The sequence below is a fragment of the Acyrthosiphon pisum genome, chromosome A2 (assembly GCF_005508785.2).
Source record: "Acyrthosiphon pisum isolate AL4f chromosome A2, pea_aphid_22Mar2018_4r6ur, whole genome shotgun sequence".
Lineage (NCBI taxonomy): Eukaryota > Metazoa > Arthropoda > Insecta > Hemiptera > Aphididae > Acyrthosiphon > Acyrthosiphon pisum.
Window position 1 is genome coordinate 1,749,659 of NC_042495.1, and position 17,320 is coordinate 1,766,978.

General features: G+C 29.0%; 1 protein-coding gene across 2 annotated transcripts; it reads left to right on the plus strand.

The window, feature by feature from the left end:
• The first annotated feature begins 786 nt into the window (after nucleotides 1–786).
• LOC100570824 lies at nucleotides 787–17,152 on the plus strand. 2 transcript variants are annotated; one of them, XM_003247099.4, is made up of 7 exons: nucleotides 787–1,065; nucleotides 1,278–1,353; nucleotides 1,429–1,565; nucleotides 12,815–13,177; nucleotides 13,928–14,003; nucleotides 16,028–16,135; nucleotides 16,951–17,152. In XM_003247099.4, the coding sequence occupies exons 1-7, from the start codon at nucleotides 938–940 to the stop codon at nucleotides 17,029–17,031; spliced, it is 969 nt and encodes a 322-aa protein (XP_003247147.2). In that variant the 5' UTR covers nucleotides 787–937; the 3' UTR covers nucleotides 17,032–17,152. The 2 variants fall into 2 exon arrangements, with proteins under 2 accessions (XP_003247147.2, XP_029346039.1); XM_029490179.1 differs by lacking the exon at nucleotides 787–1,065 and adding an exon at nucleotides 7,063–7,151 and having other exon boundaries at nucleotides 1,078–1,353; nucleotides 1,412–1,565.
• The last annotated feature ends 168 nt before the right edge of the window (nucleotides 17,153–17,320 follow it).

Below are 17,320 nucleotides of genomic sequence, written 5' to 3' on the forward strand. Positions count from 1 at the left end.
ATCGCTGAAGTTTTACTCGGATTTTTTAGAATTTTGTTAATGTTTAGTAATTAAGTCATTTTTTAATTACATATTTGAATTGAATTATGTAGTAATATTAAAGTTTTTAATTTATTTTAAAACAGTTTTAATTAAGTTTATTTTTGTATTCGAACTTAAGATACGATATAAAAAAAAAACCTTTTTATAATATTATATTTTAATCTATAACCAATGAAAAAGCATTAAAGTCCTTGCCAAATAAATAACTAAAATAAATTTATAGTTTAAAATCATATAAATTTATACTTCTATTATTTGGTTTTCCGGTCCATATAATCGTGGTTTAGTAGTATTCGAAAACCTTTTGCCTTTATTGCCTTTCGGAAATGCTACACTTATTGTAATATTTGTTTACGTTTTTAGTGCATATAGATGTCATTTTTTTTAAAGGTTAAATACGATATAGAATCTATATCGTAAACCTGAATATATAATCTATATTATAGATTATATAATTATATATATGAATTATATAATATAAAAATTATAAATTTACAATAGCTCATGTTAAATTAATAAGTTCAATGCCGAATTATGAAAGAATGAAAAAAAAATACTATTCTAATATTGCCCTTTTCCACGGAGATTCCGGACGGCGTTATTGAATATTTATTTGAATAGTAAAATTCGTAACGCGATTATGAAGCTGATTTCAGTAAGAAGTCGATTAAATGTTTTTTATATTTTATCGAGTATTTTTCTCTAGCCGCCTGGTGCGCCCTGTGCATTGCACACGCTTTTCCGCTGGTCGTTGTGAGTTTGTACATTAGTCGCCTAGGCAGTGGATGTATCGATTCAACTTTAATTTTCATGACCCACGAATGTGGCACAAAACTATACCGTACGCTTTTACTTCCCGAGGGAATAATCCGGCAAGTTAACAACCGCGAAAATTATGACGGTGACGAACCGGGAGAAACGTTGCGATGTCCGTACGTCACATATTTTGTCCGTCGCGTGCAATTTGATTAACAAGCGAAACGCCGTAGAGTCCAAATTTTCCACATCGCCGGACTCGCGCCGGTAGGTCCCACTCTATAGTCAACTTCTCTAAAGTCTGTACATTCTTATTTACGTCATATCGTCAGAAGCTGCCAAGTTGGAACGATATTATGACACTAATGCGCAGAAAATAAATTGAACAATGAACATTTTAAACGCACTGCGATACGTTTTTTTATCACGAACAATTTATTTTATTTGTTCGTAAAATTGTGTTTTTATTTCTCGTTTAGCGCCAAAAATGTCGGTGGAGATTATAGTCCCATGACGTTACCGACACCAGAGGATTCAACTGCTTCGTGGTTAGACGTATGTATATAATATGCGTAAATAAATACACTTAAAACGTTACGATATGATCGTTTAGCGGTGAATTTTTCGTAGGCCGAGGACAGTTATCAAGCCACCGATTTCCTTGACGAAGCGTCGCGTATACTTCACGACGAAGAGGACTTCTCCGACGCATGTCACGATCGGCTACGATCTGAATATAAACAATGGAAAAGAATTCCTCACTTAAGGTCGTTAAATTATTTACTAAATTTATAGTTTATCGTATAAAATAATTACTATGACTTACAACAAATTTGTAAATTAAAAAAATAACATATATTATACTTATATTATTACCCGGCTAAGAAATTAAGATAAAGTTAAGATTTTTGTTCATAAATACTATAATAAATAAATTGAATTTGTTTTACACCATGTCGGTGGAATATCGAAAAAGTAAATACTGTTTTATTTAATTATAATTTATGACGTATAAAAATGCAATTTAATTCTCACTGTAAAATAATAATTTCGAGGTTGTAAATATTATTACTAATATTGGAGTAAGTTTTGACAACTGGTGTATTTGACATATAATATGCAAATAATGGTATAATATATTCAGCAAATATATTATATAGATATGTGCAGTCCCTAAATTATCCAAATTTTCGTACTATACACATAATCCCAAATCGGTCAAATCTAAATTATTTCTAGATAAACACTAGTATACTGTATACCACCGTTCACTACTAAGCTGATAATAATAAAAATAGCTTCTCTCAATAACAACGAACAGTTTATAATAATAACTATAACAAGAGTATGAGACCTAACAACAACAAATTTTTTTACTGTGTGTTTGTGTAGAATGTAGATAATAATTAAAATTTGGTTAGGCCAAATACCATAAAAATATAAAAAAAACTTGAAGATATAAAATCATACATAATATTATTATAAAGGTTTAATTAGAATAACAAACTTTTAAATTTCGTACTACACACTGAACTTTTCGTATTACACAAAGTGTGTCGTAGTACACACAATTTTAGGGATTAGATATGTGATTATAAATTATGTGTACCAGCACTTAGAATATTTACGCAAATACATTCAATATTAGCGGTAAAGGAGATATTTGTAGTGTATAAATATTGAAATATTGATTATAGTATTATTATGATATTTTATTATGTTATATTATGGCTCCCAACCAAATATTAACGGTACGTGTGAATTACAAACTATAATGTGTGTTATATAGCTATTGTAATTCGTTGTAATGCATTAAGTCTAGACGATTCTAAAAAATTATTAATTGATATGTTTTAAATTAATATATATATAAGTGTCATAAAATAAAATAAAAAACTATTTCTACTAAAGTTATACCATCTATTAAAAATTGCATTAGTTTCCAATCACCACAGACCTAACAATATTCACTATGGAATAATAATTTCACCGATTTACTTATACTTACGGCTTAAACTTACATATGTTTCTTACTTGGGTATATTGTGGTATATTATTAATTATGTACACTGTTATCAATAATTTATTATTATGGCAATGTATTGTACATGTACAGTAAGACAACTATGAAACAGACCCAATACATCAGTGTACCTAAATAGACTATCTATAACGCCGTGTGATTATAATTTTGTTTTTAAGTCTAAATAAATTCGGGGAGCGTACAAACTACTAAGTATAATATTTTACTATATCCATTTTAAAAATGTATACCACTATGCAAATATACATTTAGTTATTGGCATAAAATACTTAATGTTTCTTAAATGTGTATTAGGGTGTCAGGATGATGTAAGTTAATACATTGGTAGATATATTATTTATCATAAATACCTGTGATTAATAATGTAATACTATTTTTCCAGTGCTTATCATATTTACAATGGTTCCGTCGAAAATAGCGAAGTAATGGTAGCGAAATCCAAATCAAATATAATTTTCAGCGAATAATTGACAAAGGTGAACAACGACTATCGGAGATAATATATGTACACAATTTATTAGGAACTAGTTCATTGGAAATATTTAAGTGTAGTCAAGTATAAATAATAACAAAAGTAATTAACGTGTGATAAATCCTCATCATAATCTGCGTACGGCAAAATACTATCGATATTCGATACTAACAATAACTAAAATAAAGCCAAGAAGGACAAGTGTGGGTGCGTTTGTCTGCATGAGAGTATGATGGAACTTTGTGGTAGGGTGAATAGGGGATTAAGGAGCTCTTCAGAGGAATTTGAGATTTGTATTTTGCATCCTTTGATTTGATTTTGATTTTTTTCCCTTTATAAGTGAATATATACGACCTTTCTAAAAATATATGTATAAACGATGTGAAGAATTAAGTGATTTGAATAATTTATCAAAGAAGACCTCCATGCATCTATCCAACTTGCAGGGCACATACTTGTTAATGTATAAGGCCGTGACAATAGTAAGAAAATAGGTATGCCTCACAGCGAATCAATTATTGAAGAAATCACTCCATTATAGTTAAAAAATTGTGTTATTTAATTTTGAATCACAACTAAGGCATTAAAATGTATAACTATAACTCTAGTCATAATACATCACCTCTATCGATATTATATGTGAATAATTATGTATATTTTTAGATGAAAATGGGACTTTTTTTGTTTGTTTTTATGTCGCTCTTTTTACTTTCACTATTTAAGTTTTTGCTTTTTACTTTGCGATTATTATTACTTGGTTATCATTTGGTACTACCATTATTTTAACCTAGACCCCGTATTTGTATATTATATAATTTTTTCCATCCGAAGTTATTTCCCCAATTCCCATAAATGGTTTTAGCTCCATATATATATATATATATATTTCGTATGACAAAATAGAGCAACAAATTTAAACATGTAAATAATAACAAACCATATGGAATAGGATACAAATAATGATAATAAAATAAAATAATAATATGTTTAATATGACAGGTGGTAACTATTATAGCTGAGATGAATTTAGAACTATAGGCTAAAGATTCATGTCCAGATTTCGTATCCAATCAATCACATCCATGTTAGCTGTATGGATATCACTTATAGTGCCTTTGAATGCACGGAACGGGCATTCAGTTGCTATATGGGAGATCGTTTGCATATTTCCACAGTCACATAAAGGAGTAGTGTGTAATTTCCATTTGTACATCATGTAGTTACATCTTCTATGGCCGGTCCTAATGCGATTTAGGGTCACCCAAATTTGTCTAGGCAGATCGAAGCCTGGCTGCTTGGAAATTGGATTGGTAACAATGTTTTGTCCATCAGGGTTCTCCGCCATCCAATCCTCAAGCCATTTGGTATTTTCCCCTGTGTTTTCCAGTAATAGCATCTCTGCGGTTTTCCAGGGTGGTTTCCGTGACTTAAGACATAGTCTATACACATATAGTCTTACATCTGCGTGTACCGGAAGGTTCTTGTTATTGTTTATCTTAGTCCATTCTCGGATGAGAGCTTGTTCTCTTCGGATCTTAGGAGGAGCTATATTGCTAAGTACTGGGAGCCATTTTAAAGGGGTAGTTTTTAATGTTCCCCCTATGATTCTCATTTCTGAGTTGAGCTGTGTATCAAGTTTATTGGTATGTGCACTATTTATCCATACTGGGGCGCAGTATTCTGCAGCTGAATATACTAGTGCTAGCGCGCTAATTCGTAGGGTATTTGCATCAGCTCCCCAGGATGTACCGCTCAATTTGGCAATCATACTATTACGGGTTTTTATTTTCGCTGAAAGTTTGACTAGATGGTTCTTGAAAGTGAGCGTTCTGTCTAATACCACACCCAGGTACTTTGGGTAGGGGTTGTTAATCACTAGCTGATCTCCAAACTGCACCGGTATCTCCTAATTTGCTCTTCTGTTATTCAAATGGAAGAGGGTGACTTCCGTTTTTGATGGATTCGGTATGAGTCTCCATTGATTGTAGAACTTATGTAATGTATCAAGGTCTTCAGATAGGGTGTTTTCTAGGTCATCGAATTTTTCACTCTGGCAGGCTAGCGCTAGGACCTAGCTAGGTCATCAGCATATATAAATTTTCTTGCAGTTGTCGCTGGTAGGTCCTTGATATATAGGTTAAAGAGAATGGGTGCCAAGACAGAACCTTGAGGGAGGCCATTATTTAGCATCTTTATTTTACTTTTTTCCTCTCCAATAAAAACAATAAAAAATCTGCTAAAGCATATTATTGAGAAGTTTTAATAATGTTTTGCATGGAATCACATCCAGGAATTTTGATAAATGCCCTTTCCTCCAGACAGTGTCATAGGCAGATGATATGTCTATGAATGCGACTGCTGTTTTAACATTTCTATCATACCCATTTTCTATATGGGTAGTAAGTGCCATTACCTGGTCACAGCAACTCCTATTAGGGCGGAACCCAGCTTGTTCAAGTGGAATAGTGTCATCAATGATGCTAGCAATGCGGTTGTAGATCAATCTTTCCAGTAATTTGTAGCATACGCTTAATAGAGATATCGGTCTATAGCTGCTTACATCATTTTTTGGTTTTTCTGGCTTTAATACTGCTAAAATTTTTGTTTGTTTAAAGAGTTTCGGTAATTTTCCCGTATGGCGGACATCGGAGAAGAAGAGGGAAAACAATTTAATTGTCTTGGGCCCGCTATATTTTATAGACTCTGGGTAAATTTCATCGAGTCCAGCTGCTTTCCTAAGTTTTACACGTTTTTAGCTCCATAAAAATATAGTGCTACGTTGGATTGCATTTATTATGCTACTCATTTCCAGAAGAAGCCAAACAAGTGGCGGGAACATTAATACAGCTGTTCAAGTATATTTAAGTATATTGGCCGTGCATTTGACTTGTACCAAATTGACCATCACAATCTTCAGTAAACACACTATATAGTGGCAATAAATTGTTCAAATATAAGATTGTAGGTATATTTGTATACCTTGTCTACGGCATGGAAAGTATTACACTTATATACATTTTTGGCTATAAACCATTGATATTAATTAGTTTCTCGTAACAAGCTACATAAAATGTATATTTTGGATTTGCCAAAAACGCAAAATTTGAGATTTTTAAAATATCGATAAAGGTCTAAATGTTATTACAAACCAAAAATGTCGAATATCAATATTTTTGAAAATACAAAAACTGATTCCGCTGCAGAATTCTACTGAGATCAATTCAACGTCAGAGGAAAATCTTCGTTTCAACATCGAGTGTTCGACAAAACGCTTAAGTACAAAAAGTACAAAAATTGGCTACAAAATTGTCATCGAGAAAAACATAAGCCCTTCCAAGTCTCCTTCAATTTGCACCTATGAATATAATATAAAATACCTGGGTACAATATAATAATACAAACATATTTCTATGGATAGAACGATACAGAAATAACAACAGAAGGAAATTACGATTGTAGAACACAACAATTGACCTTCCCCACAATCACATACACTGCACCGACCACTAACGAATCATAACGCACATACAAAGATATACCTCTACAAGTAATAATTATATTAAGTCAGACCAGTTAAGAAAAATATGATTACAAATAGCAATGTTTCTGGACCTTATACTATAAGATGCTATTAGTGTCCACGTGTCTCATAAATAATTATGATACTTTATGTACATATTTTGATCTTGGACTTTTTGATATTAATCAACTATAATATTTACTTCTTATAAATTATAATTATTTACAGCAAACATTCGTAAACACAATTATAGAAACAACCAGTGGCGACGAACTTGGGGTTCAAGTCTGGTCAAGGCCAGGCGAAATTTTTAGTGGGTATGGTATATTATTAACGAGTGAATTAATCCTATAAACTATAAATTATAACACTACTCATATCATAATAGTTATTATTTAAGTATAGGTACCTAAATTACATCAAAGAAAAATGATACAAATTCACGTTATTTTAACTAATGTAATATGACTAATTAAATACAATTCAAAAATCATGGTGTACAATCATAGATTTTTTTTTTTGACAAACTTTTTTTAAATCACTGGGGTAAACTCTTTTTTAGGCACCTACTCAACCACCTTAAAAGATGAAGAATTTTTTTTAAATAGTAATAAATGAAAAAGGTACAGGGGAGATACTAAGGTTTATATTTAGGGGGGGGGGGGCTTGGAGTGAATGTAATTTTCCAAGTATAGGATTGTAGGTACATTTGTATACCTTTTCTGCGGCATCGAAAGTACATTACACATATATACATAAGTGAATTTTTTATGAAATATACCAGTCGTAACATCTCGATTTAATCGTAAAAATATAACTAATTTAAATGGTTATTCATGCTGAAGTACCTTATTGATGCTGAAGTACCTATTCATGCTGAAGTACCTCCGATGGGTGGTCTCTTCCCTCAGTCTCTTCTGTCTATTTTATTATATTTTTTATCACTTAAGCTTATTGTTCATTAATTGTAACAGATAGCGTAATATAAAATTTTGTTAAAAAAAAAAAAAAAAAAATGGTAAAGCGTATAAGTCTTATTAATATTTTAATACAATTTATGTATAGTCAAATATCGGAATCCTCGACGATATCATATTATTGTGGGCATTATTATTACAATTTTAAATTTTTACTGTATATAAAATGGTTAAAAGCAAGATGTAAAATTAAGCTTAATAATATAAATAATTCACATCCTTCTTCTGGAATTGTATTCCTATTTCCTAATATCACTATTTCGAGTTACAATAATATTTTAAATATAATCTGACTTCTATTTATTACTTTAATTTAATTGAATTTATCATAATATGACGAAATTTAATAAATAAATGAATCATAATTTAAGTACCTATACATATTTATTTATGATATCGTTCGTTGTTTTTGAGAACTATTAAATTCAATAAGAAATTCGAAATTTGAAATTATTATAAAATATTAACTTACATTTTTAAATTAAAAAAAATGTATTACAAATTACAGCGATAGTACCTGCAGTAGATTAATAATTGAGTATTATGGAAATATGGAATATATATTATATGTCCCATTTCTAATTAAAACATTATACGTTTCAAATAACAAGTACTTAGATAAGTGATCTATAAGTTATATTCAAAATATATATGTAACTTTTTAACCTTTCTTACTCTGTTACAAAAAAAAAAAAAACAATGTAATATTAATTTATTTTACCATATACGCAGATACATATGACGTAACATAATATTAAGCCTCAAAATGTACTGTAGATAGAATATCGAACTACTATCATTAGTTTTAATTTAAGTATAAATTATTTTATGTTCTAATACAGCCAAAAATGTAATCCTTTACATTTATAACATAGGTACCTACTTACGTACAACCTACCTATTGGCTATTATATTATATTTGAACTGAAGAACGTGAACGATTATATCATTTTATTTTATCTTCAAAAGTTCATCAAATAACAGAATATTGTTGGTATAATAATATTATGTTTTATTCTTATTTTAGACTCAAATAAATGTATTATTACCTAATATCTTTTAAAACTTGAATAACTTTCTTTTTCATAATCGAAATTAAATTTATCTGATTTTTTCTTGAATCAGTTGATTTTTACATATTTTTAACTACCTATGTTTTAACTCCAAGCTCACTGTGTGTATGTATATTTTAAGACAAGTTTTTTCTATTGATTTTCTGATAGTCGACGAATACATTTTGGGTTAAATGACAGTCCCGAACCCAACTTACAGACCTTTGCTATTTACACTTAATGTATACATATACCTAACTGATGTCAACATCGCAAATTATACAGAATATATAAACAGCACATCAAGCTATACGTGCATAAAAAGGTTAGGTTAGCTATTTATAAAAGGTTCAGCGTCAAAGTTTGTATTTCACTCAAAATATAAAAATACTTGAGTACTTAAACGTTAAAAGTTATTTTCATTAAAAAAAATGTATTAGATATTTTTAAATTTCTATGTTCGTGTAATTTATCAAATTTCTATGAACTATAATCAACTGGATATATTTCCTTAAAATCATATTTTTTAGTTAAAACAATTAGATTTAACCTTAACGTAAATAATAAAGAAATAATTCATCATTACTTGAATAGTCGAATGGCGATGTACCTAATCGTTATAATTTATAAAATTATGTCTACATTAATATATAATTTCTATTATTGTTTTTAAACAAATAAATTATTGTACATTATAACTATACTTTTATGCAAAACCTTAATAATATCCTTACGAATTGTTTACACTACCCAATTATAATTAATAATTCGAATACATTTTGGATCAAATTAATTTTACACATTTGTATTGGTCTTGGATTCATTTATCGTTCCGGAAACACACTATATATTTTGTATCAATGTCTCAGAAGTCAGAACTCAGGGAAGTGTATTGCCATTTTCATATAGTTTTGATTGTTAAATATGTAATTGATACAATATCAGTTCTATATTTTGTTATTCGATTTATTTTAAATCTTCAAAAAGTGTACTTAAAATTTTAAAAGTTTATCATACTATGGAAAGGCAATGTTCACACTTCACAAGTCATCATAAATTCATGTTAGATATTAGACGACAAGAATCAATTTTCATTTTTATGTGATTATTTATTTTTGTATTCTTCACTCAAAGTAGTTTAAATTTAACGATATAAGCAAATGTTTGAATACAAAAACTTTTACTGGCAAACAATATAATATTTGTTCCATAAAACAACACAGTAGGTATCAGAGTATCTCAATGTAAAGTATTTTGTTTGAATATTTTATCATTAGAAATTATCTCGGTTTAATTATTTCACCATGTTTTAAATAATGACTTTGATTTCAAAGATGCTAATAAAAAGAACTAAGTTTATGAAAAGATTAAAAATTAAATGTTAAATTATAATAGGTAGGTACAATGAAATGTGTATACAGAGTATTCCTAAATTCGTAAATCTGTTAAATACATTTTGGTAATTAATGTGCAATTGTAAAGACCTCCAAATATATACACAACAATACCTACTATAATATAATAATATAATTTAATAGGGAATGTTTTGAATGAACATTAATATTTAAAAAGTATGGTTCAAATAATTGAGTTCCTGAAACTATAAACAAATATTTTTTTTTTAGAATTTTCTAAAATACGAAATCTTCATTTTTGATTCATTATGATAAAAATTAAAAATATATTTCAGTATAATATATTATCATTGTTATGTGCTTACTCAAATGTATTCTATTGACTATTAGTTTTATCCATATGACAATCAATATTGTATGAATTAAATAATATATTTAGAGGTATATATTATAATACTATTGAAATAAATTTAACCTCCAGTTTCAGTACTAGATTTTAATCTAAACTTATAACTAAAAATAAATAAATGTTTTATAATGTATGTTTTATTTAAAGTTCAGAGTAGATAAAGCTTATTTAAGTGTGTAACATTTTTGAACAATCATTACAATTGTTCCCAAAATTGTTTAGTTTTTACTGTTGTGAATTATTTTATAGATAATTTAATGTTCAAAAATATAAAATTATTGTAATGCTGTGTTAAATATATGTCACAAACGTCACCGTCACACTAAATTACTGTTAAGTAGGTAACTCAACGTATATACTATTTACTATTTAGTATATTATTATTATTTATTATATATTATTATATCTTTAATAGTAAGTTAGGTACAACTTATGCATTTATCGATAATAATATTCACCATATAGGTACCCATTACCCATACAATATGTGTTAAAACGTTTAATCTATATATATATGAAAGTCAAATACCAACCACTTATACTCACTCATCGCTGTACATATCAAAACCTATAACACGTACTAACTTGGAATATTTGGAATAGTGGTTATAGTGGCAATAAGAAAGGATTTTCCGAAATTCGCGTTTTAAAGAGATGGTCAAACAGGGATCTTGAGATTCACGGTGGAAATTGAAACTTGACAAATTATTTCACAAACCTAGATACACTGACGCCAGTTTGTCCGTGAACTGAGGTATACCCCGTGACATGGGGTCACTATACACCAAATTTTCAATATAATTTGTTTATTTCATTATTTGTTATATAAAAATATTGTTTTAGTTATAACTTTGAAAATTTGAAACTTTTATTAGTTACTCTAGAGTACCTAAGAAACATGTAAACATGCATTAATAGCCAAATGACTTTATTTTCACTATTAAAAAAAATATTTAAAAATATTTTTTGTTCTAGTGCAAAGTTACACAGGGGTTGGGTTTAATTTTCAACACTACTAAAAATACATTGTTTTGTATAAAATATCGACCCGGGTGTAAAATGTTATCAATCATTAATTATTTAAGAAACTAAAATACATTATTTGTTATATTGAAACGATGAATACTCCATGTATTGCGTAAAAAATATCTATTATTCTATACAACAAATCAAAAATAAATATCAACAACTTAGAAATTAGGTGTAAAATACAAAAGAAGATAAAAAATTTAGCAATTTAGAATAAACATTAATTACAAAAATTAACATCTTCTTCTATACTAAATAGGGAGGTTTATACATACCTACATGTATGTAGGTAACATACATATTACTATTTATTAATTTAGGTAGTTAGTAGGTTCAGTCTTATATTTTTCCCCAGGCAGTATCTAATTCTGGAATTGAAAAAAGTCTCCTCTTTCCAATCTGTTTTGGATTATCATCATGACAAATGACAGCCCACCGTGGATAAACTAGAATATCAGGAGAATTTGGCCATTTCCGCAGTTTCCCACTTCTGTGCATAGCAGAAATGGTTGTTTAAACCAGTGCAAAGGTACCCCAAAAACGCATCACAGTTGACAAATTTGAATAAATACATTTTTTTTATACTCAGGAAGTATTTCAGTGAATCATTAAGTTATTTCAGAATATTTATAATAACTACGAAAGATCACTTATTTATAATAATGTTGTGTATTTTCCGGACAGATGCAAATTTGTCTGCACGTGTTGATAACAAAATTTAAACTGAATTAAGTTTTGATTTTATTATTTGGTTATGATAACATAATATTATATCACGCGAACTGTAGTTTCTAAAAAAATAACTAATCCATGATAAACAAGATGCGCATTCGAAACAAGTATTACCAATCATAAATGTAACGCCAGATAATTTCAAAACAAATATGATAATTGTTGCAAATGTGCAATATTACTAAGGTTTTCTAACCCCGTGTTACTAAAACTGAGATACACTCAAACCGAAATACACCTATTTAGCGTATAATAATATTATACTATATAGGTTATTTTAGAAACTATAAGACATTGCGCATATTATATTATGACAATATGACTACATAGTATTAGTGTGTCTATCATACTAACATTTGTATTTGAATGCATTCAATATTTTTTAGAAATTCAGATTTTTATCGTAAAAAATATTGAACATTACAGAGTAATTGGAAAACGAATTGAATATTCATGTGAAAAGACTCTGGAGGACGATAAACAAAGTTGCCAGGTTGACAGTAGACCATCAACCGCTAACAACAGGGATCTAGATTTACTGCGCAATCAAGTTATAAAGATCATGACGGAAACTTTATGGCAACGAATATTAGACAAAACTAGCATCAAAAGTGTATGCCAAAGGCAATCTGTGTTAGAATCACGACGAAATTCTTCCGGTCGAATAGAGTCTGCGTTAATTGTTTCGTCGATACTGCCGGCTAACAGACCGTCAATAATGTTTAAGTCCCGATCGAATTTAGAAACTGTTAACAAAACCTGCAGTGGACTTGTATGCCAACAGAAAAAGTAAATAACTAAATAATATATTTATTTATAGTTTGAACAATTTATTCTAGTCATTGTTGGAAGAATTATTTCTAATGCTTTTCACCTATCACCGCCATAGCGTCATTTGAATAACTTGAATTTATTTTCTCGAAGCATCGTAACATAGAATATGCACAAGACATATAATACGTTATTGTGCATGCTTTTTTGTAAAAATTCAGTCTAGAAATCGATAGTTACATATAGTTATGTAAGATATGACTACTTATGGAATATAATGGATATATATTTAATATGAATATGGGAAATAAAATATTGCATACCTATATGAATTCTTTTTTCGTCAAATGGTCATTTGCGTGGCGGATCTCCGAAAATGAGTTGTACCAATTATAATAATATAATGATTAGTTTGGTGTAGGTATGTTGTTATTGTAAGAATAACAGAAATTATTAGATTCTTTTTGGTTTAAATTGCTTAATATTTAGTTTCATTATTTTCTAGAAGTTATTTTTTCTTACTTACCAGAGGCATTCGTGTCCACTTTCTAAATTGTATTGTGTAATGTGAGAATTTCATACCGGAAAAATATATACTTAGAAATAGTAGCTAAATCTTTTACGAATAAGTTTTAAAATGGTCTTTTTATAGACTTTCTGGGCAGATGTACCAGTAATGACGGCCCTATGTGCACATAAAAACTATTAAATTTAAATAACTGATAGCAACATTTTATTTTAAAAACATATTTGTTTTATAATTTCCAGTAACAAAGAATATAGAAAAAAACCATGGCCAAAAAGCAACGTCAATATTTTACCACCTATCGAAACACATCAAATGGTAAGTTATTTAATCCTTAATGCTCCATCTATAATTCAAAGTATGACGCACTAGAGACTAAATAATAATATGTAACTACCACGTTTCGTGTTTTGCGCAACCCGTACCTATATAATTAATAAAATAATTGGAATATAATGTATATAGGTATCGATAACAATGAAGTCAATTATAATAGTAGAATGTAGCTGGTCTATTATGACGTATCTAGGTTCTTATTCATACCAATGGCGGATCCAGGGTTTAATTTTTTTTTTTTTTTTTGGGGGGGGGGGGGGGGTAGGTACCTTAAAAAAAATACTTCTAAGCCATCATAATATAATACAATATAATATGCAATTATTGTAAATGTTTTCATTCCAATACCATTCCCAATGGTTTCCAAAATAGATAAATAGATTGTGTAATTAATTATAATGCATTACATTAAACACTTTAAAATATTTCTGTAAGTAAAAAGAGGAGTCTGTTGTCACCCCCCACCTGGATCCGCTACTGATTCATACCGATATTCAATAATTTATATAAATCGGACTTACGCCTTAAAAAAACACCCTTTTATACTATAATGATATTAATATTATGAAAGTTACCTTTATATATCACGTGTATTACATTAAGTTATGAAGTTCATTAATATTCCCATAAAAATTTGAGTTTACATAGAAATTATAACTAAATTACATAATACACGTACCCCTTGCTCTTGGGTTAGACTATTGAATGCGTTCAAACTGAATAATGAACATCATTAAACTATGAGGTACCTATAGTAATTTAGATATTGACCGATTTACATATGAGATACCTTTTAAGACCAAATAGCTTACAATTATTCGGTTGATTAAAAACAGTGTCAATTAATTTATTAAGGTGATAAAAAAATTGAAAGCTACCTACAACAATATGAACTGTAAATTATCTAAAACATACATAAGGTAGCAAGGATATTATATTTTATTCTATATACCTACTTTGTATTCTATATTTCCATAAACTCAGAGCTCAAACACTATTTAAGTACCTAGGTACTTACTTGTGTTTGCTGATACAAAAATGACAATAAATATATAATATTTTATACATATACTTATTGTTTTGTAAAAACCCACAGATACCTACTTAAAACTTTAGGAAGGCACAATTTTAGTTTAAGGTCGTGAATAATTTATATCAGCTGTTACCGCATGAGAATAACTATTGCAATCATGTAAAATATTGTCTTGTTTTTTTTAGACAAGTCATTACTCATCCTTACAATATGAAAATACAATTTGTGAATTTGTGATTGTGATATATTAATATACTATATAATAATATGTTTTATAAGCCACAACAAATTTACTATTCATTATAAACGTTTGTTATATAGTTGTAGGTATACTGTATACAAACACAATTAAATGTATATACTATATAAGTAGTATAGATAGATAGGTACCTTATAGTACCGAATAGCACTTATATTTTCCTTCAACCTCGCGTGACTAAATTGTATGAATATCCTTCAAGCCTAAATGAACGCCATAAAAATAATTTAATCAAATCGTATTTAACATCATTAATATCAATCAAATCATAAGTTACATACATAAATATATTTGTTGTAAGTACACACCTACCTACTCATCAATGATGTGCGTATAATGGATTGTGAAAATATTATATTTTATATTTTTAATAGATTTCAATCCATTTCATGACTTGAACACATTTTATGTTATTTATCGATGACATGTCACACTACATATATCCACTATTCCACTACAGTACGCTACTACCTAACTTTCTTTATACACAATTGAAACATCAAAAACACATAACATATAAAATATTAACAGTAGGTATAACCACATGAGGTGTAAACAAATTATTAAGGAAATTAAAAAGCTCGAGCTTAATATCGTACAATGAATCATCGAATGACGGTCGATATTCGTACACATTGTGTAATGTGTACGACTGTGTCAGAATATTAATTATTTATATGTAATACTAATATAGGTACTTTATTATACTTTCAGAATACAGTGGACAAAAAGAAACGCTGGTTTTCGGCCGTTAGCACACCTGGTAGGAACCACGCATTACCGAGACCAGTGACTTCGGTTGCAACTCACGTCAACACTTCGGTAAATAATTAATACCTAATAATATAATATTATACGTACCTGCAGTAATCACATGCGTGAAATTGGCTCTACCCGCCACGAGCAAATCGTTTCCCAGTCTGATATAAAAAAATTATAAGACTTGGGGGGGGGGCAATTTTAAGGAGCTTCATATGTAGCTATCAGCTATATAGTGACTTTAAAATAGTCCCGACATTTGCAAATATTTGAAAATAGGTTTTCAGAATATTCAAACCATTTTCAAGTCCCCGGTATAAAATAAATATCATCGAAAATCAGATAATTCCAAAATTCTACAAATTATTTGAAAAATGAATACCTACGTCAACTTCAAATAAACAGGTTGCGTAACTTCACGCACGTGTCACGTATGTCTACTCAAGGATGTTCTAGGATATGCCCGTTTATTTTGATTTTTAATATTTAATTACCTAGTTGCAATTTATTTACCTTCAAAAATAAATCGATAAATAAAAATAAATAAATAAATTGTGTATGTACTTATAAATAGCTTGATGTACCTATGCGCCATGAGCGTATAGCGCATAAAAAACATTTATTGAACTATACACATCTGATTCAGTGATAGTAATATTATGTGTGTGATACTGTGATGCGATGAGTATAAGTTTAAGCATAAGTACTATTATCTAATATAAATCCCTCTTATACGCCGAATAAACTCCTTGTCATACACTACGGCTGGTTCGTAGAACAATATAATATATTATAATATTATGTGTGTACACAGGGAATCGAAAATATAATATACAATATTACCTCTACGTTTATTTATTTTCTGTTTTGTTTTCTAGATAAACGTGTGTTTTGGCATATCTATCGACGGCAAGAGCATCAAAAGCTTGAAGAAAAAAGGTTACTGTTCCCCGTCGTGATTATGCAGCGGACGTAAAAATATGCCGCGATCGCGTTTACCTTCGAAAAACTATTATACCTATACGTTTAAAAAAAAAATTTGTTTAAAAAAATAATAAAGGAAACATATTTTTATCTATATACAGTATATAATATTGTTATTTTCACATTATAATATTCCGATGGCGTAATAAATATTATATATCAAGCAGTGCAGAACACGCCGTTGCCCGCATAATATTATAAATATATGTATCGTACGCACATAATATTATAATAATGATATCGTCATCGTCCACCACTGTTTTT